We start from the raw sequence: 27,341 nt of genomic DNA, 5'->3' as shown, positions 1-27,341 counted from the left end.
TGCAGCAAACGGCACTTGTAAGCAAGTACTCGATACTTGCCATTGCGTTTTCCGTATCGTAATTCCTCGTACATGTACGGAGCACTGGAGAGTCACATGGAGTACCTGAGAGTCACTACGGAGTACTGTAGAGCCACTACGGAGTACTGTAGAGCCACTACGGGGCACTGTAGAGTCACTACGGATTACTGTAGAGCCACTACGGAGTACTGTAGAGCCACTGCGGAGCACTGTAGACAAAGTGACGATTCGATTCTGGTTGCGCTACGGAGTACGGCCTGCCATTAATTAATGACATGTATTAATTACAAAGTGAATCGACACTCTTGTCACGCCACCAATGTAATACACCTACTTACTTGTTGTGCATGTACTGACCATGTTGATACTACAGTATCTAGCCACAGTACTAGAGTGCGGAGAACAGTGCCGTAATACAGTACAGCTGGTCTTACTGTGCAGCATGGTGAATATGAGGTACCTAGTACCCAAGTATGATTACCAACAGTGCGGAGTGCAGCAAGTACAGTAAGCATATACTCTGTACAGAGTACCCCACACAAATACAAGTACAACAAGTACAAGTACAACCTAGTGCTGTTCTTGATAATGAATGCTACGGGGTAATTACTCCGTACACTACCTTAAGTAATGGTGCGTGCATGTATTTACATGTACACTACAGTACTCAATACAGCGGTTCAGATACCAGTACATACTTGCTTGCACTTTTAGGTGCACCTGCATTCATACTACGTGTACATGTACATACAAGTTGTTCGTGGCCCCGACCATGATATATGAGAAGAGGAAATTTACGAGTACTTGTACTTACTGTACCTGTACTTGGATGCGAAATGGAGGATCATGGCCTGGCAAGCAAAGGGTAGAGCGCGGTCTGGACTATAGCACGGCAGTTAATCTAGGACAACTCCCGCTTGGTAGGAGTGGGTTTGGGCTGGGTCTTGGTTTACTTACTTACGTGGATGAATGCAAAAAAATGGCTACAAGGCTACAAGAGAATCCTGTGAAATCCATATGGCAGATAATACTCGTCACGTTATGGGTGTCGTGGCTTGGCACTCGTTGCCGTAGGTACATGTACGCAACTCATATCAACCACTGCACTCCGTGCCAACGCACTTTCAAGTACAACTACAAGCAAGTAATTGTGGTGCACAATACGGAGTATGCTTGCATGTACTTGCAGTAGGTATTACGGAATATTCCTTACAGGATACTCCTTGGTATTATTATTGCTACTTCCTTGCTTTGGTACTTACATGGCACACGTAGGAACTGTGCTTTTTGAGTACTTACTTGCGGTACGTGAAGTGTGCAAAATACTCCGCACTTGTACTTGTACTTGCGTAGGTGCAAGCAAGTACTGCAATTGAACGAGTACTGCAATTGAGCAAGTACTGTAATTAAGCAAAACAAAAAGTACAGACCTCGACGGGACTGTGCGTGTGCATGCAATTACATGGACCGAGTATTTGGTGCGCTCCGTATTTGGTGCGCTCCGTAATTGCATCCCGTAGGAGGTACATAGTCGGTGCAAGTATTAGTAACTAAAGTAATGTAATACAGTACTAGTATACAGTACGGAGTGCTTACGTCTCTCCGAGGTACTTACTGCACATGCAAGTACAGTGTGCAATACTTGTCAAGTAGGTACTTGTAAAACTTACTGTATACTGTAAAACTTACTGTATACTGTAAAACTTACTGTATACTGTAAAACTTACTGTATACTGTAAAACTTACTGTATACTGTAAAACTTACTGTATACTGTAAAACTTACTGTATACTGTAAAACTTACTGTATACTGTAAAACTTACTGTATACTGTAAAACTTACTGTATACTGTAAAACTTACTGTATACTGTAAAACTTACTGTATACTGTAAAACTTACTGTATGCTGTATGCCGAATACTTGCACATACTTCTTGGTGCAAGTACTTTAGTACGTTGTATTAGTTCCTACTACTACTACTTACTTGCAGTCCCGCCTATTAAACTCGCACGTTTGTGTGCGCCTTGTGCTATTATATCAACTGCCACAGTACTGTACTTGTGTGAACAACACCTGGCGTGCAAATACTGCTTACTCGAACTTGTACTCTGTAATTGCACTCGAATCGCTCCTGGAACCGACTCTCGAGTCCGAATATCCCGTAATTAGGTGCATGAACATGTACAGAGTACTTGCTCCGAACATCGACAAGTCCACGCATGTACTTGCATGTACAACCATAAGCACTTGTATGCTATAAGCAACTGTACGTCGACGTCGACCCTGTTGGTGATCTTCCGCAATGCCACGATGCATGTCCCTTCTAAACGTGGCAGCGGCATGGGCGAGACCTTTGGATCCCTCCCGCCGGCCTGGGCGCCTCCTCAAGGACCTAATGGCAGAATCGTTGGCACCTCTCATGACGGCAGAGTGCTGCGATGGGACTACCAAACACGGCATCGAGTACCGCAGGTGTACCTACATGTACTTGCGTGAATCGTATGAATGAACAGTACACGTACTTGCACCAACTTGCTTACTTGCGTGCAAGTACTGTTCATCTACAGTACTTGCCTCACAGGCACCTACATGTCCTTTGTGTGAATCGTATGAATCAACAGTACATGTACTTGCACCAACTTGCTTACTTGCGTGCAAGTACCCTTCATCTACAGTGCAGTACTTGCCTGTGCACCAACAGTTTGGCTGCACATGACATGCCGTCACGTGAGGCGACGGCAGGTTCAGCTGGCTGGAGGATCCATGAGGCAATTTCCAACCAGTGCGGGAAAATAGCCATTCCCATCATCTTCCCACGCCATCCTTCGCCCAACGCCTCGACGGATCGCCTACCCTTGTTCGGCACCAAGATGGCCGTTGCTACGAGACCCTGCCCAGGTACCTAATGCCCCGAGGGGTGCCGGCAAGGATGCCAGGGGCGTGATGCAAACATGGCCAGCGAGCCCCGGCATGCTCATCACCCAGTCCACCTTGCGAAGCACTCCGTACGCCAAAGAATCGAGACACAAGCGTACAACCACAGTACAAGCATGGAGCACAGTACAAGCATGGAGCAGAGTACAATCACGCACAGCTGCTCGCATCCGTGGGCGTGCGTCTACGCTGCCTACCGTGCATGTACGGTACGGTAGTACGGTACGTACGACCATCCTCGCCACCTCGTTGGCCGTGCTTGGCTTACGTGTGCGGCAGCGGTGCCCTTCCGTCCACGATTCCGTGTGCCAGTGCAACGGTCGTCCGTGTTACGAGGCCACGCCCCATGGGATGATGCTATGCAAGTGCCTCTATGGCGATGCTACGATAGCGGCACGCCCCCAACGGTACTTGCACCATAATGCGGTGTCCACCGTCGACCCTTGCGTTGCATCGCGACGGAACAAAGCACAAACGTGGACGCCCGCATCTGGGTGAATACCTGCCGGTATGCTGCGTGCAACGCTGCGCTCTGGAAATCGCCACGCATCTCTGCCAATCCCATGGTTCCCATCGTCATCTGCCGCCGCCAACCTCCCGGTCACGCGGCCAAGCACGGCGATGCCGCCGCCCGTGCCCACAGCTCCGTCGCCTTCCACCGCATCTCCATCTCCTTGGCCGCCTTGCCAGCCTGCGACCGACGTTTACGACCTGCCGATTCGGCCGCAGCTTCCGATGCGCTTCCCCAACTTCGACCTCGCCGCGAGCTTGATAGCTTCCGCATGGGGGCTAGTTCTGACGACGAGCCCAAGACAAGCTTAACAATAGCGTTATCGCCATCCTGGCCCCGGGAACACGGACGACCCTTTGCGCCTGGGCGAGCATCCGATGCGCTGCCGCCGTTGAACGGCCTGTGCTTTCTCCCGCCCACGTGTGTTCCCTTCTCATACTTGCGAGCGATATAGCTCTGCGGAGAGTGGAAATATTTCGGCTGCCGGGAGCATAAGTATCATCCGGTCGCTGTTGTCCTGCCTCGACGTCCCACGCCCTGTCCCCCGTCGTGTGTCGTGTTGCTTCCTTTTTTTGTCCCCTCCCGGCTGCGACGGCAGGCAAGATTCGATTCGATCCGACCTGCTTTGCTTGGCCCTCTCTCGTGCACGCGCCCCATCATGAAGCTCCTCCTCGCTGTGCTCTGGGCGTCGCCCCTTTTCACGGCCGCGACGGCCTCGAGGCCGCTGACCGCCGAGGCGGTGGAGGGGGACATAACCTGGAACGGGTCCGTTGGCCTCATCTCTTCCTTGCTCTCGCCGTCAACCGCTGACTCTCTTTCCCGCAGCCTCCAAAACGTGCTGTGGAACTTTAACCATATTGCGAAAAACAATGGCGGCAATCGGGCCTTTGGCTTGCCCGGCTACCTCGCTTCGAGGGACTTTGTCCTCGAGCGAGTGCAGGGACGGTTCGGCAAGCACCTCAAGACCGAAGTTCAAGAGTTCAATCACACCTTTGAGACGATGAAAAGCATCACCCTGACAGGCCCGGATGGCCGTGACGTTCCCGTCCTGCCGCTACTCTTCAGCAACGCTACGCCTCTGCCGGGCGGCCTCACGGCATCGCTCATCGACACGCCCGTAAACGATGGCCGCGGCTCGGGATGCTTCGAGGACCAATGGAAAGGCATCGACGCGACGGGAAAGATTGCCCTCGTCAAGCGTGGCGTCTGCCCCTTTGCCGACAAGCTCAAGCTCGCCGAGGCGCACGGTGCCGTGGCCCTCATCGTCTACGACGCGGAGCCGCCAAAGAGCAAGCCGGCGACTCCCGCGGGAAAGAATGAAGGAGCAGATGACGCCCACGGCGGCCACGGACACGACGGCGTCGACGATGCTGGCAAGAAGATCCCCATCGCCGTCATCGCCCACGAGACCGGCTTGGCATGGAAGAAGCGGCTCGAGGCGGGGGGGGATGTCCGGGTGAAGCTGATTGTCGACTCGATTTCCGAGCCGAGGAAATGCTGGAACGTCATCTCGGAGACGCTCGAGGGCGACCCGAACAACGTCATCCTTCTCGGCGCCCACCTCGACAGCGTTCAAGCGGGCCCCGGCATCAACGACGACGGTAGTGGCTCCGCCGCGCTGCTGGAAATAGTTGGCTCTTTCAAAAAGTTCAAGGGCTTCCCGAACAAGGTTCGCTTCGCCTGGTGGGGAGCGGAAGAGTAAGCAAGCAAGAAACCCCGAGAATGCCGCCGTGGCCGGCCGGAACCTGGCTTCGTTCTCGCGCTTACCATCTTCCCTAGGAGCGGCCTTGTAGGATCTCTCTACTACACGTCCAAGCTGAGCGAATCCGAGGCCGACAAGATTCGCTTCTACTTCAACTACGACATGATTGGCAGCCCAAACGCCAGCTACGCCGTCTACAGGGACAACGACGCGGACCTCGTCGGCGCCGCTCCGCTGGTCGAGCATCTTCGGAAGAACAACAAACCGGCCGAGTATCGGTGAGGAGCCAGCCGCAGGACCGCACGGGGTGGGCGCTAACAGCGGGCAGGCCATTTGGAAGCTCGTCCGACTACGTCGGCTTCCTCCGCCTCGGCATCCCGAGCAGCGGCATCTTCACGGGCGCCGGCGGAACCGCCGACCCTTGCTACCACAAGCCCTGCGACGACCTCAACAACATCAACAAGGAGGCCATGCTGGCCAACACCAAGGCGGCCGCGTACGTGGCCGCCAAATTCGCTCTCAGCCTCGAGGGTGTGCCGGCGAGAAACAAGACCAAGGCCAACCCAAGGCCGAAGAGGGAGGTGCTGTCCGGGAAGCGGGGAAGCGGTCTGAGGACGTTTTATGACTGGGAGCACACGAGAGACAAGGGGAAGCCAAGCTGCCGCGACGACGGCTGCGAAGGCTGACGTGTTGACTACTGACTGACGAGGGTCAGATGCATGCAGGCGGCGGCGGCGGCGGCGGCGGCGGCGGTTCGGAACGGAGGAAGAATGGACGTCAGACGAACACGGCTGAGATTTACGAAATGCCCCGAGGCTTGTCGCGCGAGCGTCGAGAGAAGATGGCCGAGTATGGCAAGAAACACAGCGCTTGCTACCGACCGACGGCTTGACGTCCCTACCATCCGAGGCCAGGAGATGCGATGGAACGAGAATGAAGCCGGCGACGACGACGACGCCCATGTCCATGGCGGTCATGGTCGGCACGACGAAGACATGCGCCTTGAATCTCTGTGGAACCATCCAAGAGGGCTACAAACAAATTTACCATGGCACTTGCTGCCTGCAAATGCATTTGGGCTTCATGCTGACCACGCGGACCGCCGTGACCGCCGGAGCCGCCGTGACTGCCGGAGCCGCCGTGACTGCCGGAGCCGCCGTGACTGCCGAGGCCGCCGTGACTGCCGAGGCTGCCATGTCTACCAGAGTCACGACGGGCCAGATGGCCGTCACTTACGCCTTGGTGTGAAGCATCAAGCATCGGCGGCGGGTCGGCATGGGGGCGCTGTGCGAAAATCGCATGAACGGTTCGTGGCATTGCAAGCACTCTACCGTTGCAGCTTACGGCAGTACCTCCCAGTGTGGCATTGCCGTGTCCCTTTATCCATCTACCTTTCTGCTAGCCAACACTATCCCGCATGGTAGCCTTCACCAGCTGGTTGTGCTGCGAAGCTCAAGTATTCGGAGCACCCGCCCGACGCATGCCCCCTTTGGCATCCATGCACAGTCGATTCACTTGCCAACCACTCGCCTACGACGTCGTCACTCGCCTACGACGTCGTCACTCGCCTACGACGTCGTCACTCGCCTACGACGTCGTTTGCTTCCCCGTCACCTTCTTGGCGTGTTCCAGCATGGCCTGGTGCAGTTGGCGCTCGGACTGGAAGAGGCGGATGTTGTGCTTCTTGTAATTCTCGGCCAAGGCCTCGACGTTGCCTCGCAGGGCGTACTCGGGGTCGGCGTAGACGAGAATGGTCTTGCTTGCGTCCTTGGTGTGGAGGCCAAGCTCCATCAAGCTGATCTCGGCTCGCGTCTGCCTGTGGAGAAAGACGACGATGGTCTCGGCGCGCTCCATGTTCCTGTGCTCCCAGTTCACCTGCGTTCGAAAGTTGGCGTCCGAGAGGGAGTTTTTCCAGTCGGGTCCCCAGTCGTTTCGGGTCGGGTTGTACAGGTCCAGGTCGTAGCCCTTGAGGAGCTCGACGGATCGCTCGCGCCAGTCGCCGTCGTTTGTCTTGGCCGTCGTGCCGGCGAGGAACCAGATGGGCCGTGCCGGGTTCGCGTCCGGGACCGTCGCCGGCGCGTTGACGACTCGCACGCCAGAAACGGAGGAGGCCGCCACTTGAGGTCCCTTTGACCCGGCGGCAACGGCGGGCACGGAGGACGCAGTGGTCACCATGGGCTGGGCCTGGGTTGGGACCCGGTTGTTCGATGCCGGCGAGTTTTGCTCTTGGTGGCTCTGTCCCGGGAGGGCTTGCCCCTGAGGGTTCTGCCCCTGGATGTTCTGCCCCTGGAGGTTCTGCCCCTGGATGTTCTGCCCCTGGAGGTTTTGTCCCTGGAGGTTTTGTCCCCGGGGGGCTTGTCCTTGGAGGTTCTGCCCCTGGGGATTCTGCCCCTGGGGGGGTTGCCGCTGCGGTTGGGAGGCAGGTTGGCCGGCGACTCTGTTGTCTGCCGGACCCGGACGCGCCAGTCTCGGCTTGCCTCGCGAGGCGGCGGCGGCGGCCACGAACAGGGTGAAGACGAGGGAGAGCTTCATGCTGGCCCGTGGATGCAGTCGTTTCGTGCAGTCAAAGGCAGAGATGGTCAGTTATGAAGTGCCGTACACAAACGTACTTTTACACAGGATATCCATCCCCTTTAAAGGGCGTCATGTCATTGGCATCCATGGACATGAGAGTTGTGCGTGAACCTGCCAAGGGGCTCGAAGGGGTATCGAAAGTGGGAACACGATAACCCTTGCTCGCTGCCACGTTTACGTTGGGGATTTACAATAGTACTCATCCTACTGCGTTCATGGACAGCTGGGCGTGCTCCGTAGTTGAATTCGCAAGGACTGCACTCCTCCGACGGTCGAAATGGTACCGGTCCGTGAGAGGTGACCCTTTATGGTAAATACCTCGGAGGGCCTTGATGGTGTTTGCTGGTCCCTGTCTCTCCATCGGCAACGCTATAATACGCTATACTTGATGCTTGTAAATAATTGCCTACTCTGGTGCTCGCAAATTGCAAGCGAGTACAATTATTTCTCGTAGGTACGTTTTCTTGGTTGCTCGAATAGTAGTGAAGGCATTAGTTGCTCGAATAGTGAAGGCATTAGTTGCTCGAGTAGTAGTGAAGGCATTCGTAGGCAAGTGCAGGTACTCGTGGGCAAGTTTAGGTCCTCTCAGGCAAGTGAACATACTTTTAGGCAAGTAAACATACTTGTAGGCAAGTGAACATACTTGTGGGCAAATGAACATGCTTGTAGGCAAGTGAACATGCTTGTAGGCAAGTGTAAGCACTCGTATTTGGGTGAGAGTACTCGTAGGTGCAATATGTGCAAGCACTGGTTGATCATGAGTGTGAGTTGCTAAAGTTGCACGTCCAGCATAGCCGTTCGTAGGCATCATCACAGCATGTACTGTCAAGTGTACGGAGTACTCATTGAACAATCACAGGCTGGAGACTAGTACACGTGCTAGTCGTCTCCTTGTCAGTCTATGAGCCATTGTTGCCAACTAAAAGTAAAAAATCGGGGGTTCAGGAGGTGAGAGGATCAGGAGAAAATTGGTTCGTCGTCCTCGGAGAATCTCATACCGAGGCGAGCGGAGGAACGGCATCCTACAGAATCGGTCATCCTTTGACGGTAGGGGAACAATCACCAGTGCTTGTACCTGTACTTGTTTACTTGGAATTCCTTACTTAATTACATTGTGCCTATAGTGGACTCTTGCGTTTATAATTCTGCACTACCACGATCCAGGTGCATGTCTACGGAGAAGGGTAGAACTGATGAATGTTGCATCTCTGCCTCATGAAGCAACGGCACAGAGTCTGTCCAACGGAGTTTATACTGTACTGATACAAAATCACATACTTGGCATTGCAATCCAACCAGACTACCTGCTGTTTACTCGGTACTCGAGCGAATGTTTTCCGTAACATTCCACAGTTTCTAGTTCCTTCAACATGACTCTGTGTACCTTAAAAATAATGTACTTGTCTAGTCTTACTTATAGACAACAGTAATCAACGCAGGCACTACAAGTATTCAAGCATCTGCGCGAGTAAGTCCGTTCTCTTTTTTTTTTTCATTGTCCGCTTAGTTTCTGTTTATTACCAAGGACAACCCTTGAAAGAAATATTTCACTCGTCTAATAATAGCACCTTCATTGCCTACAAGTAGTTGTACGGAGCACGAGGATTGCATCCCTGCGTCGGCACAGGTTACAAGGAAGCATGCACGTGCACTCTGTCCAGGGCTCGAGCATTGGCTGACGACATTGCGTGTGCATGTACGGAGTAGGGAGAAGTATAAAAATAATCACAAGAACAGCATGGTCCGCACAGAATTTTCGTACTTGTCCAAAGTATGCGAGCACTGTGGGTGGAACCTTGGTCAAAGGAGCAGCATCCTGACCTCGGAAACCCTGAGCCAGGCAAACATGAATGTAGGGTACGACGTGTGCAACCCTTTACTAAACTTGTCATGCGGCTTCATATAGGAGGGACACCGCCTCTGCCAGCACCTTGTCGAGGCCCGCACATTCCTCAAAGTAGAACTGCGCAAGTGGACCGTATTCCAGGTCGGTGTATCAAGACTCGAGGGGCCATCGTTCGTCTCGGGGGGGCAGGGAACGGCAAGGTACGGATGTATTTACGAATGGATTTACGGATGGATTTACGGATGGATTTACGATGGATTTACGACGGATTTACGCACTGAATTTCCGTTTTATTGCGGCTTCACGCTCTGGACGAGGGCCATCTCAGGCTGGTTGTGATGAATGGTCCCGTAGATGTAGGTGTAGATGTAGGTGTAGATGTTGGTGTAAGTAGGTGTAGGTGTAGGTGAACTATAGCCTGTTCAACCAACTAGGTGTAGGTGTACTGTAGGTGAACTATAGCCTGTTCAACCAGCTATTGCAGGTAGAGTTGTGGATTGTGAGAGCCGCATCCCAGGGGCAGCCTTGGCAAAAGGCAGAAGCCAATGATGCAACTGACAACCGTAGTCCTGACGGACGGACAGGGGTGCCACCGCCGTGACAAAAGTACGGAGGGGGCAATTGTTCGTCCGCCGTAATACGAGGACTTGATCTCCGTACAAGTGCATCTAATTACAGTACTCGGTCTGCGTATGGCTGGCTATTCGTGCAGTGGATCAACGTTCGATCCGTCGGGCCAAGAGATTGTTCTGTTCTGCCGGTATGCCTCTCCAACGAAGCCATCGTCGTTGACCTTTCTCACCCCTTGCCCAGGGCGGCATGTACAAATTTGCAGCGACGAAAAATACCAGTCCTGGCATCGTCCCAACGTTGTCGCCGAGGCGCCCATCGGATGAAACCCCTGTTTCTTGCTGCCGTGGCCCAAAGCATCCCGGGCCCAAAGCATCCCGACCCCAACGCGGCTCAATTGCCACTACGAGTTGTGCGGGCCGATGATCCATCCCTCCCTCGCCCCTATATCAGCCCTGATAAGCGGTCGGCAGTGTTTGAACCCCCTAGCCTCGGCATGATGCCTCTCTTTTCTTCGTTTCTTCCCCTGCAGTAGGTAGCCTCTGGATTTTCTGGGCATGAAACTTTGCACGTAGCACCAAGGCGACCTCGTCCTTCTGCGTCGCATACGCCAGCGAGCTTAATTTCCTTTGCATTGCTTCTGGACGCATGCTCTACTCCGTAGAAGCAAGACCATCGCGCTGCCAAGCCACTGGTGCAACCAGGGACAGCGGTTGCCGTCCTCCAGAATCTTTGCTGTACAGTACAGTACATGCACAACTCTCCGTAGAGATCTTGGAGACGTCGTACTGCAGAGTGAAGCTCAACGTGAAAGGTCCTTTGGCTGGCTGTCCAGGGTTCATGCTGGGTTGTCGTCTTGGCCTCGCGTAGCGCCAAGCAAGTTATTGTCGTCTTGCATCCAAGGCGGGCGAGACTCGTAAACTTATTGTCCCTCCGATACACTTCCAATCCTTGCCTCGAGGAAACAACAGGAGTTCAACTTGACCGCTTCATCCTAGGTTGATCAACTCCATGATGGACAACATATCCCTCGAGTCCTTCCCTTCCGGCCCGCGGGCGGCAGGATGAACACTAAATCACACCGACACTCCAGATGATGTGCTGCCGTTGGCTGTGCCCCGATCATACCGTGATCCTTGCAAACAAGAGTGCAAGAACATGTGCCGTCGAAGCAGAGTTTCGGAGCGGCAGCGGTGGCATCCGCAACGAGGCACGTGAATAATAATTTAGCACTGTGATGACTCGCCCCAACGACGGCGAGGGATTTTGCACAAGTTGTGGCGCGCAAAACATGTCCTGCAAAGTTCTTTTTCTCGTTCGATCAAGTGCCGCGGCGTCATTGCACCCCTGAAATGTGGATACGCGGTTGTGTCGTCTGCGGTTCCCGTCCTCGCCCGTCTTGTCCAGCCTCCCTTCTGTAGATATCCTTGATGAATTTTCCGCCAAAAGCATGCCTCGGCCGCGGGCAGGGTCGCAAAGTGATGGCACGACCAGGTTGATGTCTCAGCTCGTAGCCCGGCGGGAGGCTGATACCCGACTCCGGCTCCCCTTGGCCCGCCCAACGACTCGCTAGTTTATTCTGTTTTTTGCGTTCATTATTCAGTTCTCTGTCGAAAGTTGCATGGTTTACCCATGAGTCATGACAGGCGTGCAGAATTAGCCTTGAGCCTTCGAGCCTTGAGCCTTCGGCCTGTTGCCGTGACCTTGAGCCTTCGGCCTGTTGTCGTGCCCAGTTCAAACCAGGGGTCGTCCAAGCGCACCGGCCGTCCCGTCGGCGACGGGGGAGACGGGCGGCCCGCCGATCAGCAATGACGGCACGACATTGCTGCCAAACGTCAGTCGCAAGATGAGATTCATTGGTTCGTCTCGTCCGTTGGCCTGCTCGTGTGCCGTCGGTTGGAAACACGGAGAGTGCCATGTCGTGAACAATTCCGCCGAGAGGTTCGGTTTTGGGCTGCAACTGCATGAGCATTGTCTCGCAAGAAGCAAACCACCGAGCTCTTCCACCGGAAAAGCTGATCTTGCCGGTATTCTGCTCGGCCGAGAATAGGCATGCATCGGACCGGATGGGACGAAATGCTCGTCTCGTCCGGCTCGGTTGAAGTTCAGACGATGTATATAAGAAGCCGTTCAACGCATCGGATCGACTCTCCTCATCCTTCTCAACCAGTTCCAACTGTCAAACACACTCCTTTCTGACCACTGTGCTTTCCACATCCACATCCACAATCACCATGAAGTTCTCCCTCATTTACACCCTGGCTCTCGCCGCCACGGCCCTGGCCACGGCCACCGAGGACAAGACTCCGGCACCCGCTGCCCTGGCCGCGGCCACCGAGGACAAGACTCCGGCGACCATTGCCGTCGTGCCGGAGAGCGAGGAGAACCAGATCGAAACGCGAGATCTCGGCCGAGGCCACAACGGTCCCAACCGGGGCAACAACGGTCCTTACCGGGGCAACGACAGATATAGGGGCGGCTACGACGGCCACAGGGGCAACGACAGGTACAGGGGCGGCTACAACGGCCACAGGGGCAACGACAGATACAGGGGAGGATACGACGGCCACCGAGGCTACGACAGATACCGCCCCGGCTACGGCGGCCACCGGGGCGACGGATACCGAGGGGGTTACCGCGGGGGCAACGGTGGCTACGGATATCAGTGCAGCCGACAGTCGTACTGCTGCGACGCCGGCTTCAACGTCCTCGGCACGAACCTCGGCGGCATCGGCCAGGGCATCGGCAACCTGATTGGCGGCATTCTCGGAGAGAACCTCCAGCGAAGCTGCCGAGGTGGCATGTTCTGCTGCGACGGAGGCATCCAAGTCGTACGTGCTCTCTTACTTTCTTTCCCCGTCGCCGCCGCCGGCATGATGATGATGATGATGAGGCGACTAACTCGACGCCATGCAGGGTCGCCACCTTGACCGAGGCCGCTCCAACTGTCGCCAGATGTAGGAATCTGCGAGGAACGGGACGGTTAGCTTGTGAATTCAACATTCGGATGGGCGTCAATGAATGACTGGGACTTTGACGAAATGTATCACAAGGAAAATAGATGCGCAAAATCGTTGTCGACTGGACAATCACCGTTACCTCTTCCGCCCCTGATACGTGAACCAGACCCAAGGCAGCCCATACGAGTAGTGGTAGAGGCGTATGTTCAACGGCAACGTACCAAAGGCGCCCAGGGTACCCGAGTGAAAACCGGCTGCAGTCATCCCTTGAGATTCGGACGGACAAGGGAGCTCTCGCACCCAAGGCCTCGAGGGTACCGCGCCGTGCGGGTTGGCCGGACGCGGCTACATGATGGCCGTGGCGAAGAAAAAAAAATCGAGCTGCGTCTGCAGAGTTGCGTTTGCAAAGAGAGGTCGAGGAAAAACACTATAGGTGTGAGTGCATACGGCCGAGTGGATCAAGTGGTGTGGTGTGATGCGATGGCTTGCCATAGCCCAGCATCCGGCGAAGACGGGCTCCCGCGAGGATGGTCGGCTGACGTTGAAGGCGCCAGGGGTTCGACAATAGCATAGGCTCGGAATACGAGCACATCCATCCAGGTAGAGAGGTGCCTACCGTGCAGAGGACGACGCATGCATGCCATCGTACCATGCGAAGCGCACGTCCTTGATAGCTCGTCCCAGCAGCACCCCCGCCCCCACAGTTGCGAGGGAGGTTGGAATCCCCTTTGACCGACCGTCGAGCCGGAACGTCCGCCAGGGGATGGCCGGCAGGGTCCTCCGGTCAACGGCGCCTCGTCGGCCACGGTCGGATGATGGCGACGTCTCGAAACAAGGCCCCCGAACGAGGTGTAGAGAAGTGGCCGCAGGGCTCGAGGCTTACGCGTAGACTAGCAAGCCGGCCGTCGTTTCCAAGCCAAGACGACCATGAGGCGATGAACAGGACGGGCGACACCGCTTGGATGGCCTCGTACAAGCCGTGCGCCCTCGTTGCGGCCACGTCTCTCGGAGCCAAGACCAAGCAGGTGTCGGACGACGAGGAGGCGGTTTCCGTCCCCTCCGCCCAACAGCTACTCCGGCGCCGTCGGGATGCACGTAGCGCCCAGGAGGCATCTCGATGGCGGGCCAGACGGACGCCTCGTCGACCCTGTCTTGGATGGCCCTCGATCGACGTCGGCCGAGTGAAGGGTGGCAGAGGCCGGCAATGGCAACGGCAACACGTGGTCAACGACGATGAATATTCACGGCTCGTGGGACGTGGTGGCTGACGGATTCATTGCAGCGTGCTCCATAGTCTGTTGGTATCGTCAGTCGGAGCTGCGGGCTCGATGCAAGCCACGAAACGAAACAAATTGCGCATTGAAAAGGATGGATAGAAGCGGGTCTAGCGAAGCGTAGGCACCGCGTCGATGGGAAGCAGGCATGTACCGGTCCTTGAAAGTGTAGGTGTGCGGGAGCCGTGCTGGGGAGGCATCGACGAGCCAAGGCGAGGTTGCTGATGCCGAGAGGGCCGAGGCGGTAGGATGAGACAGGTCACCGAAAACCCTGCATATCACATGCATGGAGATGGGGCCCTGCAGATGAGGGATGGAAAGAGTTGGACGAGTAAGATGCGATGGATGAAAAACAGCCATCGTGAGGGCCGTCGAACGTGAGCGAGGAGGAGGCCGTCGAAAGAGAGCGAGGAGGAGGCCGTCGAAAGAGAGCGAGGAGGCCATCGAAAGAGAGCGAGGAGGAGGCCGTCGAAAGAGAGCGAGGAGGAAGCCGTCGAACGAGAGCGAGGAGGAGGCCGTCGAACGAGAGCGAGGAGGAGGCCGACGAGATTGACGGCAGAGTTTGCAGGCCGCCGTGGCGAATGATGAAGCCCAGGCGACGAGGCCGGCCGGCCGTCTCACGACGTCGCAGTGCATGGCGGGCTCTTCCGGACGCAAATTTGCTTATGGAGTCGTTGGTTGAAGACCCTTTGCCGCCCCCGGCGTGCTGCTTGCGTGCGGTGCCGATATGACGATGTCGGTGTCGGTGAGGGAGCGAGGTTGGCAGTGCCAGCCAAGGATCCGTCCAGCCACCACGGACGGGAGGAGGCTGTCTCACCGCCCTTGTTGCCACAATGCGCCTCTTTTCGCTTGCATGTGGATCGGGGACGGTATGAGTCGGTATCCGGTACGACAGAGTACACGCAAGTACAGGGACGTACGGAATCCAGGTCGGAGGTCTGCACGACGATACTTGGGCGGCAGGTGTCGAGGTACGCAGGACGCAGGGCGGAGGTGCGGAGGACTGCGGCGGAATACTTGAACGGATCATGTACGGAGTACCTGCTTCCCATGTACACGGCCACCCAATGTAGGTACGAGCAGGTGCATACAGGTGCCCCCACGGTACCGGTACCTGCAGCGTCGGTCGGTGCAGCGTCACAGGCGTCGAGCACGGAGCACAAGTACGCGTCACTGCGATACCGCGATACCTTGGTACCTGTACATGGATCTACCAGTGGTCTGCCCTCCATGCTGCGGACGCATGTATTATTACACGTCAGTAGAATGGTGCGCATGGTGCAACAGGTACCTGTACCTATAACCGCGCCACTGCATGCCGTGGCTCGTGCAGTACTGGTACATGCGGAGGAAGCTATTCTGTGTTACTGGAGGTGATGGGCAGTCCGTACCTAGTACCTAGCCTGGCATTGTCTTACACTACAGTATAGTACACAGTAGGCTGTGCCTGTGCAGTAGCGCATCTAGATGTGCATGTTTGTTCCACTCGCACCGTGCTCCGCGCAGTCAGAGTGCTCAGTACACTCACAGTGCTCCGTACGGAGTACATGGCACTCACATGGGCACTCACATGGGCACTCACATGCAATAATGGCCCAAGCCCCTTCATGACAAGTACATGTGCACTGTGCGGTGCACGACCTGGGTATACTGTGTGCGCCTGTGGAGCTACTGCATCTACTGCCTCAAGTACGTCCAAGTACTCGCATCAGTCTGCACACCCACAGTGCTCCGTACACTCACATGCAATAGCGTGCCAAACACCAGAGTACAGTAGGTGCACTGTATGGTATAGTAGGTGCACTGTATGGAATAGTAGGTGCACTGTATGGTATAGTAGGTATACTGTGTGTACCTGTCCAGCAGTGCATCGACATACAACAGCAGCGCATCGACATACAACGGCAGTGCATTGACATACAACAGCAGTCCATCGACATACAACAGCAGTCCATCGACATACAACGGCAGTCTATCGACATACAACAGCAGTCCATCGACATGCAACTATTGGTATTATTACATGCACATGCACGTCCAAGTGCTCGCAGTGGTCCGTACACTCATCGGTCCGTACTCTCACAGTGGCCCGTACACGCACATGCAATACAATAATGCCCCTTCAGTACAGTAGCTGTACTGTGCGGTACGCTAGGTATACTGTGCAGCACATCGGAGGCGCGGGTCAGGGTCCCGTCCGGCGTCTCCCTCGTCTCCCTCGTCTCCCTCCATCGGACGATGACGCGATGAGATGAATCAGCGGCCTTGCCGATGGCAATTTGCAATCTGTCGCGCCGCAGCATGCGATCGAGATAATCGAGACCGTTCGACACAGCAGAGGCTTGCCTCCTCGCGGGCCTGTCGTTTGTTTCATGACCGTTTGTGAGAGCTGATGCGCACTGTTAATACCTCAAGGAAGGGGCGATAGCAGCGCCAGGGCGCCTGCCTGCAGGGTTCGACTCTGGTGGCTCGATGGCTCGATGGCTCGATGGCTCCCCATGGCTGGCTTCATCGCTCGACACACCGTTCGAGCAGCGGGGAACGCTGAAGAACGAGCATCACGCACCATGAGAAGAGGCGGACGCACCTCGACGATGCCACCGGCAGCACATGTCCCATCCTACGCATCGCAGCACACATCACGGTACGTCTCGCGGTACGTCTCACGGCACGTCTCACGGTGCGTCATGCTACCCCGCATCGACAACGGCAACGTCTTGGTCGACGGCCATCGGCAAGGCTGGAGGCTGGCCAAGCCTGGGCAGGGGCAGCAGGCAGGACGGGGTCGGGCCAGGACCAGGACCAGGGCCGGGGTTTGGGCCAGGGCCAGGGCCAGGGTCCGGCCCTGGGCCGTCATGGTTCATGCTCAGGTTCGTCGGTGAGCACCGAGCACGACGACGAGCACGCAGACGAGTCCCGACGAGCAGCCATCGGCCTCGCTGCCGAGAGATGGCCGAGTATATCATCCGACGACCTCCCCGGCCTCGCACGAGAGTCGGGAGGCTCAGCATCGTCGCCCCTCCTCGAAACCATCAGTGGAGCATCGTTCGAACCGGATACCGGGTACCAAGCTCCAGACGCCACGGCATACCAGAGACGGCATACCAGACACGACATACCAGACATTGGGCGTCGGGCAACAGGCAATAGACATCAGCTACCGCTCGAGGCAGCCATCCCACGCAGCCTGCGTCGTGCCGACCGCGTCGTCCCTCCCCCCCTCCCACCGACGATGCATGCAAGCATGGCTCGCCACGGAGGACTCGCCATGACGAGGTGCCTCTCCACCGTGGCCCGGACCGCGGCCTCGGCGCACCATGCGGCCATGACCCTTCCCCTGACGGCACGGCCGAGCCTGACGATGGCGTCCAAGCTCGCGGCCTCGCCCGAGTCCACGATGCCGCCCGGCTTCTCCGCCGCCGTCGGACGGCTCAAGACGTTCGCCCTGCCCGACAAGGTCTCGGGCTCGGCCGCCGACAGGGCGACGGCGCGGGCCATGCTCGACGCCTGGCAGGGCGACGGCATCCTGCAAATCGCCATGACGCCCCTGCAGAAGCAGCTCTACAGGAGCGCCGACGCCGCGAGCCGGCGCTTCTTCGCCCGCCCGTCCAAGGAGAAGCGGGCGTGCGTCGACGGCCAGAGCTACGCCGGCTACGTCGCCTCGGGCGAGGAGATGACGGACGGCATCGCCGACTACTCGGAGATTTTCACCGTCACCAAGGACCTGAGCCTCGCCGACGGGCGCGTCGCCGACGGCTGGCCCTGCCACGGGCCCTGCCCCTGGCCCGACGGGACCATGAAGGCCGTCATCGACCGCTACATGGCCGACCTCGGCGCGAGCGGGGAGAAGCTGCTGCAGCTGATTGAGCTCGGGCTCGAAATCCCCGCCGGGTCGCTGACGGGCTACACCGAGGATGGGTGGCATCACATGAGGGTGCTGCGGTGAGTTGCCCCCGCGCGCGCCCCCGACCTCGACCGAGGGAAGCCGCCGGCTGACGGAGCGGGCACCGACGCCAGCTTTCCCGCGCGGCACCGCACCAACGGCAAAGGCAAGGCCGGCCGCGGCATCGGCTCCCACACGGACTACGGCCTGCTCGTCATTGCCAACCAGGACCACGTCGGAGGTGCGTGAGGAACGGACGCCGCACGACGGGCTGATTCGCTGACGGACCTTTGCGCAGGACTCTTCGTGCGGCCTCCGCAGGGGGGCGGCTTTGCCAACTGGCAGCAGAGCGCCGCCGGCATGAAGGAGGACGAGCCCGGCTGGACGTACGTGCCGCCCTCGCCCGGCGTCTACACCGTCTTTCCCGGTAGGTGATCCCTCACCCACTCCCACCCCCCCCCCCCCCCCCGGCCCGTCCCGGCGGGACCGCGGCCTGCGCTCCGCCTGCTGACCCTCGCTTGCCCCCGTGCAGGCGACATGCTGCAGTACATGACCAACAACAGGCTCCTGTCGACGCCCCACAAGGTCGGCCTCAACACGCGCGAGCGCTTCGCCTTTGCCTACTTTCACGAGCCCAACTTCCGGTCCGTCATCCGGCCGCTGCCGGGCCACGACGGCGGCCAGGAGCCCCGGCAGGGCGTCCACTACGGCACCCACTTTACCAACATGTGCCTGCGTAACTACCCGGACCGCGTCACCACCAAGCGCATGGTGGCCGAGGACCGGTTTCCGATGCTCGCCACGTCGGCGCTGCGAAACGACGACGCGACGACGGGCAGCCGCTCGTAGTTTTCCCGCGGTGCTGGATGGATCCTTTCGAATACCCAAACGACGACGCAAGCGGCACGACAGGTGCGCTTCATATTGTGCATATTTTCGCGAGGTAATGATGAATGCTCGAGACGCGTACGTATTATATCCACGAATCAAATGCCACTGTTTACTCTCTTACGCTCGGCTTCGCCTGTTCATCTGATCATGTGCCACCCATGCGCATGCAGGTGCCGTGTCGCCGTTGCACGGCTGCAAGATCGTTCCGATGCCGAGCTGGCCGATCGTTTCTGGCGACGCAGAGGGCTCATTGGACAGCTGGGCAGAGTCGACGACATGCATCCCCGTAGAGGCGGACAAACCTGGTACGCGATGCGCATTCCGCGACATGCACCACACGAGCGCTGGGTACAAGGACTCTACATGCGCGCAAGTACTCTGTACTTGTCATTACAGGTGCCAACCAAAAACCGCGGCACCCAAGGCAAGTATCGGTGCGTGCAGATGCATGTCTTTACCTATTCATGTCGTCATGCACAGAGTGTTCCTGTCGTCACGTATTCATGTCATCATTCATGTCATGATGCCTTGTATTTTCCATGTCCGGGTACGTCGACATGCCATTGTTGTGCTGATCGTGGACAATCACAGCGCACGGCACAGGCTCGTAATTGCCTGTGAGCTGGGCCGCAGCAGGCGAGCGCTGGCCGAAAAGCATTGAGGCTGTGCCCACCCACGAGAGCGAACTGCTCGTACCGAGTACCGACGTGGGCGGTATCTTGATGTACTCGAGCGAGAGGAGTACATGATGTTGTAAGTATGCTCCGAGTTTCCTCGTACCCGCACGGAGTACTTGCTACTTCTTGCTACTTCTTGCTACTTCTTGCTACTTACACTTGCTACTACTTATAGTACTCTTACTTGTACACTCTTGCTCGTACAAGTAGTTGTACTTGAGTCCATACAAGTAAGTACATAATATTGTATGCTCCGAGTTTCCTCGTACCCGCACGGAGTGCTTTGCTACTCACAGTACTTATAGCACACTTGCTACTACTTATAGTACTCTTGCTCGTACAAGTAAGTACTGTGTTGTGCTTAAGTACTAGTGTCGTGCCCGAATGCTCTACTGTACACGATCTGTACTAGCATGATACAGCACATGCCGCCCAATAACGTTGTATTCGCAGCACCCGACCTTGTACAGATGATGTACTCTTCAAGTCCTCTCTTGTATACGAGAATGACCCCACAGCCGCTTGCCACGCGAACCTTCGAGGCAACAACGACCACGAGCAGTACATCATTTCTTCGACTATCTTGTACTTTGAAGTATCTGTACATGCCGTGGCCGCATCTCATCGTCCGCTCGTACCGGCTGCGTGTTCGTCCATGTACTCGTACATGCAAGTACGTGCAAACTTGTACCTGTACAAGTCGCACGTCCCCGTACCTGCCCAAATGCGGGGAATTAGCACTTCATTTTACATCATAACGGCAACTCCAAATATAGCAACACCCGTCCACCGTACTTTCCGGCTTTGGCATGCGGACGCGCCCTCATCATCTCCCACTTTTGCCGTCTTCTCACGCCGCAGAGCCAAGACAAAACAAACATGCTTCTTGCTGACACGGCCTGCAACGCGTATTGCAAAGTCAAATAGCATGCATTACTTGTTTGCGTACGTGTACCTACCTATCCGTCTGTTTAAGTGGTGATTCCACCTCGCTAACCCCATCAGCAGGCACTCGTAACGAACGGGAGCTCGGCTGGCCGTCATCCACGCGAACGAGCCATGTCCGGAATTCGTATTTCCCTCGCTCGACTCCCCCCCCCCCCCAGGGTCCAGTTCATTCCATCCTCTTGGAGTTTCTCGTCTTCCTCGCCGTCGTCCGGAGTAGTACTTGACGCGGGTGACTGACTGTTGGGCTGGCTCACTGCCCTGCTCTGCTCTGCTCTGCTCTGTTTCGCTCTGCTCCGCTCAGCTCGTCATCGTCTCCGCGACCAGATGAGCTCGGAGAGGACGTGGCATGCAGATCATTGGCGACTGGATGACGTCTCTTTCATGTAGGAACCGCCTGCATCTCGCCTTCAACCTCCGAGCCGTCGAGTTGGCCGTTGCACCACCATGCGAGCCAGAGCACATGTCATCGCCCTCGTCGGCCTCGCATCCTTGTCACGGGCTGTGATACCGTACCTTGTTCGTCGAATTCACCCTGCAAATCGGAGAGGTGGCCGTGGTTGACTGACTTGTGGTGCCTCCATCCTAGGGCATCGCCATTCCCGGCATCGACTTTGGCTGCGACATCGATGTAAGTCGCCTCTACCCACCATGTCCGTCGCCTTTGCTCCGTTGACACGCAGACGAGGGCTCCTGTCCATCCAAGGCCAAGCTGGTGCCGCTCAAGGCCTATCGCGGCGGCGATGGTGAGGGCCAGATGAAGCACTTTGTCGAGGACGACGGCCTCAACATGTTTCGCCTCCGTATGTGCCCCCGCCCCGTCGATGGTGCTCTCGACGCGTCCGAGACGTTGGCCACCTCGCATGCTGACAGCCCGCAGCCATCACCTGGCAGTACGCCGTCAAGGGCAAGCGAGGCCGCAAGCTCGACGCCGTCCAGTTTGGCGTCTACGACCGCCTCATGCAAGCCTGCCTCGACACGGGCGCCTACTGCATCATCGACCTGCACAACTTTGCCCGCTACGACGGCGCCATCATCGGCCAGAGCGGTCCCGACGGCATCACCGACGATCACTTCACCGCCCTCTGGGCCGAGATGGCCACCAAGTATGCGGCCGACGAGAGGGTCGTCTTTGGCCTCATGAACGAGCCGCACGACGTCGACATCGAGATCTGGGCCCAGACCTGCCAAAAGGCCGTCACGGCCATCCGCGAAGCCGGCGCCGAGAAGCACCTGATTCTCCTGCCCGGCAGCAACTTTTCGAGCGCCGAAACCTTTGTCTCGGGCGGAAGTGCCAAGTGCCTCGCCGCCATCACGAACCCCGACGGGTCGACGGACGGCCTGCTGATGGACCTGCACAAGTACCTCGACATCAACAACTCGGGCTCGTTCCGGGAGTGCACCACCGACAACGTCGCCGCCTTCCAGAGCGTCGCCACCTGGCTGCGGAAGAACAAGCGGCAGGCCATCGTGTCCGAGACGGGCGCGTCCATGGATCCCACGGTACGTCAGGAAGCCAACCCTCGGCGTCGAGCATGGGCTGGCTTGGAACGGTCTAACGACGGTCCCCCTCCCGCAGTGCATGACAAAGTTTTGCGCCCAGAACCAGTTCATCGCCGACAACACCGACGTCTTCGTCGGCTTCGTCGGCTGGGCCGCCGGCTCCTTCGACTCGACCTACACGTTGACCCTGACGCCCATCGCCAACAACGGCTCGTACAAGGACAACAAGCTGATGAAGAAGTGCATCATCGACGTCTTCGGCCCCACACCCGCCAAGACGATTCCTTCGCCGACGGCGGACAGCCTCGTGACGCCGACGAGGCAAATCCTCCACGAGACGGCCCAGGAGGTCGGCTCTCCTTTGCCATCGGCAACCGATTCCGAGTCGGACAATGCAGCCAGCAGTCGTCGGTTCGGGTCACCGAGGGGACCCTTGGCCTTGCCCATACTTGTCGCTCTGATTCATGCCATCTGGCTCATGTGCTGATGGCCCCTTGCCACCGTACTTGCCGCCCAATTCTGTCCATACAGCGTTCGCGGTACATATCTACAATCTTCATTGTATCATACATTGCATCACTCTACTACAGACCCTCAGGCTAGCCGATTCTATAACACATCTCTAGTGTCTTTGTCCGGTTGCCCGCCATCTGCGAACATGACGAGGTATTGCGGCATGTTCCATGCCTGCGGTGCCCTCGTCGTTTCCGGCCGTGAAAGCAAGTCGGTTGTTCTCGTTGCCCTGGACGGCTGTCCAACGTTTCATCGTTTCAGCCGCCCCCTTTATTGCGTCTGATTGTGCGTGCGGTAACGCTGCATATGGCTAGCTGTGCAATGGAGCCTGGGTTGGATTCGGCCCCGTACAGAATCGGGGGTTCGATGTGAAAGGAAGCGATTCGCATGAATTAATCGATTGCAAACACATGAGCAGTCCGGGGTGCCACTGAAGCGACAATTGCGGCGGCGAAAAACACGTCTGGGATGAGCCTAGTCCTCTGGAGCGACAACGGGTAAATTTCCATCGGCGAGTGTCTCGACTGTTGGTTGGAACCGTTCATGTTTCTCCTAGCCTTCTCGTTGCTCAACTTGAGCCTGGTTTCACTGGAGCCTCCAGGGAATCACCAATCTCACCTCGGCCTTTCCTGAGCCGGTGTACACCAAGGACTATTTCCATCAGCGAGTGTTTCGACTGTTGGTTGGAACCGTTCATGTTCCTCCTAGCCTGGTGCAGCTGAAATCCGAACATCACCGAAGCCTCCAGGGAATCACCAATCTCACCTCGGTCTTTCCGGAGCCGGTGTACACCAAGGACTATTTCCATCAGCGAGTGTTTCGACTGTTGGTTGGAACCGTTCATGTTCCTCCTAGCCTGGTGCAGCTGAAATCCGAGCATCACTGGAGCCTTCAGGGAATCACCAATCTCACCTCGGCCTTGCCGGAGCCGATGCACACCAAGGACTATTTCCATCAGCGAGTGTCTCGACTGTTGGCTGGAACCGTTCATGTTCCTCCTAGCCTCCTCGTTGCTCAACTTGAGCCTCCAGGGAATCACCAATCTCACCTCGGCCTTTCCGGAGCCAGTGTACACCAAGGACTATTTCCATCTACTCGGTCGCTTTCCGCAATCCATCATCCAACCTGATTTCGCATCCAACGTGGTTTCGTATCCTAGCCGTCCACCTCGACGAGCCCGACCCGGGAGCCGGGTCCGCGGTCACTATTACGGCGTTCACCGTGGCCGCTGCCGTGAATCTTGCCATGGCCCCTGCTGCAACTTCGGCTGCCAAATCGGCCACTACCGCAAGCACGATTGCAGACCAAATCTGTGAATCCGCTACTGCCGCCGGAGATTCTAGCTCAACCATTGTGACGACTTTCATTACAATACTGGTGCTGGGAAAGTAGTCAATATACGTCAAGTCTCATCCCGACTGGTCGGAACCGACTTTCAAGGGTGACAGCTGACTGATGCTGCTGTGCAAGGGCTCAAGGCCGTCGGCTGCTTCGTGCTCGGGCCGGTCCGCCTTGGTTGTACTCCCATTTCTGAAAGATTGCGAATGGCAGGGGGCCGAAATCGAAGAAATATGCAAGCTCGCGGCCCACGGTGGAGACAACAAGAGAGCTCTCATTGTCACGATTATCCGTTGCTCCACGAAGCAAAGCGTTTACCCTCGTTTTTATGAGACGATTGCGAATGGCAGGGGCCGGGATCGAATCAATATGCATACTACATATTACAAACGTATGCAGGCGTCTGAAGGTTACTCGTATGGTCAAGAGCACACATTTCGGCGCTCACCCATCATTTACGGTCAAGAGTGCATGCTTGGCCACAGACATGGCCATAGAGACACTGGACATGCGAGCACAAGTGTGGAAGTGCACGAAGCACAGCAACGTGCACGAACACATCTACTTGCACGAGAAGTTGTCGGGTGGAGAATATCCCCATTTACTAAACGACCGCAAGAAAGAGTATTACACAAAGGACCTGAAGCTCGGAGAATCCTTAATTCTGATGCCGCTGGTCAAGGGTCGGCCGTATCCTGGTACATCTTCCCGGGCCTGCTCGCCACGCGCATCACGAGTTAACCATGACTGCGTCCTTAGGCGGCCCGCTGCTTGACCCGTACGGTAATCCTCGCGATGTAGGTGGTCCTCCGGGACTATACCGAGTTCTTCTCCTCCATAATGCGCACGACGAATCCCTTCAAACGATAGCCGTCCTGGCTCACGGAACGAGTGGCAAGTTTGAGGTTGTCCACGCAGAATGGAATCCCAACACCAAGAGGGCCGCCCTGGCGTGTATTCCGAAACTTTCCGAGGTCACGGGGCGGCAAAAGGCTCAGGGAGAGCAGGCAGGAATGAAGGCGGCGAGCAACGAATCCCCGAGAGAGCCCGAACCGAAGACGGGACAAAAGGCCGGCAGGGTTACCTTGGGCCTTCAAGCTCTTCGTGGTCTCATGGCCAGCAAGCTTGGCCTTCAGGCTCTTGATGGTCTCGTCGCAGGCAATGTTGGTCTGGACGCGCTCCGCAGGCTGAATCCCGGCAAGGTTGGCCTTCAAGCTCTTCGTGGAATTGGTGCCATTGCGGGGAGCGCAACCATGCGCTTCGGGTCTCTATTGGAGGCGTATCATGCTCTGGGAGAGTCATTCATAAGCCGAGTGTGTTGTCGCCCAGGACCAAGGGCAAGTCTCGCATGAGCAGCACGCTGATTTTCTTTCTCTAGTTGAAAGTACGTTGCGCGCCATAACCGACACGGCATCACTTCGTTCTAATGACTTGCAGTTGAGTTCCGACTTTGGAGCGGCGGACACCGGGGCGGCATCATACGGTGCCTTTGATGGCGAAGGATACATTCGTGTCGGTGGATTCTATCGGCAAGTATTCGAACGGCCGGATAATGCCACTCATGGCGGACTCGATGAAATGAATCGCCGGTTACGAAAAGTCAAGGGCAAAGTTCTAACAAGGGCGCAACTGTATCATCTCGCTCTTCATCAAGATGGAGACAAGCACATGGGCGTAGAAGCTTACAATGAGTATCTGCGAGAGGAGGTAAGCAAGGGGACGCTGGCGAGCGGACAGGCAATAGGATGCTAACATGGCGGTACGATGAGCGTCGAGGAGTCCCACACAAAGAAGCATTCGAGAGATATCGCCGAGGCAATCTAATTCTCATCCAATATCTCCATCGAGTACGTCCCTGCCGACAAAGAGAAGGTCGCTGGTCCTAACGAGCAACTGTAGGGGAAAGGGGTCCGCAAGATGAAGGCTTTGAGACAATATTGGGACGAAATAGTAGGTCTGGCATTCAACTCGTCGCCGGCAACATGATTAACGGTGATTAATCTTAGGTCAAAATTTATCCTACGCTTCATCGATACCGGGACGATTTCCTGAAATATGGTAGGCAGCATGACCTTGTCGGCCGTCATGGCGCCTGTGCTAATACAGGCTTCGATCAAGGTGAACACAATCCCTGGGAGTTGCGAAAGGGCACGAGGAGACGGTTCCGTGTACCGAGAGCAATGTAGCGTTATGCCAGTTTGTGCAACAAAAACTATATACGAGTCCTCTTACAGGCACAGACGCACATGCTTGGACGGGGTACTGACAGGTAGGTGTGTGCACATGATGCGATTACATTATTGTTGCCTGTCGCCTCTCAATATTACGCACAAGCTTGCCACAAGCCGAGCATGGCGCATGGTGAAGAAAGAATGCCATCTATCATTCCTACTGGAGGGAGAAGCCATGGGAGGGAGCAAGTTTGCCTGTAACCAAGGTGGACTTGTAATAATATATAACTTAATACTCACTGTATATATATATATACACACATACACATACATATATATTCGACGTTATACAAAGCAGTGTAGCAAAGATGCATTTATTCACTATAGGAGAAGCTATGGGAGGGAGCAAGTTTGCCTGTAACCAAGGTAGACTTGTAATGATATACTATAAGTATGTATTATTTACTACTCCATACATACTTATTACATACATACCCACCACCCCTGTGACTGTGCTGCCCACTTACCTATTGTGCAAAACCGATATAACACACGAAGAAAAAAAAATAACACTGAGCTATAAGTAAGTACGTTCTCCATCAACGACCCACTCATGATGCTACAAGTTCTCCATGGCTACTCCGTACTGCAAAATATTCATTCGGCAAAAAGAAAGATATCCGATCTAGCCAGGACTCGAACCTGGAACCTTTGCCACCGGAAAGCAACGCGCGGCCATTGCGCCACTAGACCAATTGTGAAAAGTTGGGTTTAATTTATATCTATAAGCCTCTGCTCCAGCGACAGGGGAAACTATTCATGCCTGTGCCCCTGACTGACACGGCGTTGATTCTGCCATGCCGCCGAATCTCTCGACACAAATGCATCCTCCCATTTAATTCCTCAGCATGAACATTTGCACGCGCTTGACTAACGGTGTCTATTCTGCCATGCCGCCAAATCTCTCGACACAAAGGCATCCTCCCATTATACTCCTCAGCTTGAACCTGTGTACGCGCCTTGCCTGAC

General features: G+C 56.2%; 9 protein-coding genes and 1 non-coding gene across 10 annotated transcripts; 8 read left to right on the top strand and 2 right to left on the bottom strand.

Annotated features, from left to right (window-relative positions):
* Positions 1-3,517: 3,517 nt before the first annotated feature.
* Positions 3,518-3,919, top strand: DCS_03415 (uncharacterized protein; the record flags this gene model as incomplete). The annotated part of the gene is made up of 1 exon (XM_040800734.1): positions 3,518-3,919. One exon carries the CDS (start codon positions 3,518-3,520, stop codon positions 3,917-3,919), a length of 402 nt encoding a protein of 133 aa, XP_040655767.1.
* Positions 3,920-4,123: 204 nt separating this feature from the next.
* Positions 4,124-6,415, top strand: DCS_03414 (putative aminopeptidase y protein; the record flags this gene model as incomplete). The annotated part of the gene is made up of 5 exons (XM_040800733.1): positions 4,124-5,163; positions 5,245-5,445; positions 5,496-5,748; positions 5,883-6,016; positions 6,082-6,415. 5 exons carry the CDS (start codon positions 4,124-4,126, stop codon positions 6,413-6,415), a joined length of 1,962 nt encoding a protein of 653 aa, XP_040655766.1.
* Positions 6,416-6,754: 339 nt separating this feature from the next.
* On the bottom strand, positions 6,755-7,699 carry DCS_03413 (uncharacterized protein; the record flags this gene model as incomplete). The annotated part of the gene is made up of 1 exon (XM_040800732.1): positions 6,755-7,699. The coding sequence occupies one exon, from the start codon at positions 7,697-7,699 to the stop codon at positions 6,755-6,757; it is 945 nt and encodes a 314-aa protein (XP_040655765.1).
* A 4,692-nt stretch (positions 7,700-12,391) lies between these two features.
* Positions 12,392-13,118, top strand: DCS_03412 (uncharacterized protein; the record flags this gene model as incomplete). The annotated part of the gene is made up of 2 exons (XM_040800731.1): positions 12,392-12,988; positions 13,074-13,118. 2 exons carry the CDS (start codon positions 12,392-12,394, stop codon positions 13,116-13,118), a joined length of 642 nt encoding a protein of 213 aa, XP_040655764.1.
* An 814-nt stretch (positions 13,119-13,932) lies between these two features.
* On the top strand, positions 13,933-14,385 carry DCS_03411 (uncharacterized protein; the record flags this gene model as incomplete). The annotated part of the gene is made up of 1 exon (XM_040800730.1): positions 13,933-14,385. The coding sequence occupies one exon, from the start codon at positions 13,933-13,935 to the stop codon at positions 14,383-14,385; it is 453 nt and encodes a 150-aa protein (XP_040655763.1).
* Positions 14,386-16,958: 2,573 nt separating this feature from the next.
* DCS_03410 (2-oxoglutarate-dependent ethylene/succinate-forming enzyme) lies at positions 16,959-19,123 on the top strand (the record flags this gene model as incomplete). The annotated part of the gene is made up of 5 exons (XM_040800729.1): positions 16,959-17,035; positions 17,131-18,333; positions 18,409-18,515; positions 18,573-18,701; positions 18,807-19,123. 5 exons carry the CDS (start codon positions 16,959-16,961, stop codon positions 19,121-19,123), a joined length of 1,833 nt encoding a protein of 610 aa, XP_040655762.1.
* A 100-nt stretch (positions 19,124-19,223) lies between these two features.
* On the top strand, positions 19,224-22,777 carry DCS_03409 (uncharacterized protein; the record flags this gene model as incomplete). Its single annotated transcript, XM_040800728.1, has 8 exons — positions 19,224-19,240; positions 19,336-19,599; positions 20,169-20,185; positions 20,313-20,515; positions 21,377-21,418; positions 21,476-21,590; positions 21,668-22,290; positions 22,391-22,777. 8 exons carry the CDS (start codon positions 19,224-19,226, stop codon positions 22,775-22,777), a joined length of 1,668 nt encoding a protein of 555 aa, XP_040655761.1.
* Positions 22,778-23,792: 1,015 nt separating this feature from the next.
* Positions 23,793-24,195, top strand: DCS_03408 (uncharacterized protein; the record flags this gene model as incomplete). The annotated part of the gene is made up of 2 exons (XM_040800727.1): positions 23,793-23,901; positions 23,963-24,195. The coding sequence occupies 2 exons, from the start codon at positions 23,793-23,795 to the stop codon at positions 24,193-24,195; spliced, it is 342 nt and encodes a 113-aa protein (XP_040655760.1).
* A 689-nt stretch (positions 24,196-24,884) lies between these two features.
* DCS_03407 (uncharacterized protein) lies at positions 24,885-26,327 on the top strand (the record flags this gene model as incomplete). Its single annotated transcript, XM_040800726.1, has 6 exons — positions 24,885-25,454; positions 25,520-25,525; positions 25,579-25,848; positions 25,911-25,988; positions 26,041-26,091; positions 26,148-26,327. The coding sequence occupies 6 exons, from the start codon at positions 24,885-24,887 to the stop codon at positions 26,325-26,327; spliced, it is 1,155 nt and encodes a 384-aa protein (XP_040655759.1).
* A 666-nt stretch (positions 26,328-26,993) lies between these two features.
* On the bottom strand, positions 26,994-27,065 carry DCS_t42. Its single transcript has one exon. It is a non-coding gene; the product is annotated as a tRNA-Arg (tRNA).
* Between the last annotated feature and the right edge of the window lie 276 nt (positions 27,066-27,341).

This window comes from Drechmeria coniospora, chromosome 02 (genome assembly GCF_001625195.1).
Source record: "Drechmeria coniospora strain ARSEF 6962 chromosome 02, whole genome shotgun sequence".
NCBI classification, from domain to species: Eukaryota; Fungi; Ascomycota; class Sordariomycetes; order Hypocreales; family Ophiocordycipitaceae; genus Drechmeria; species Drechmeria coniospora.
This window is presented reverse-complemented; position numbering and strand designations above follow the sequence as displayed.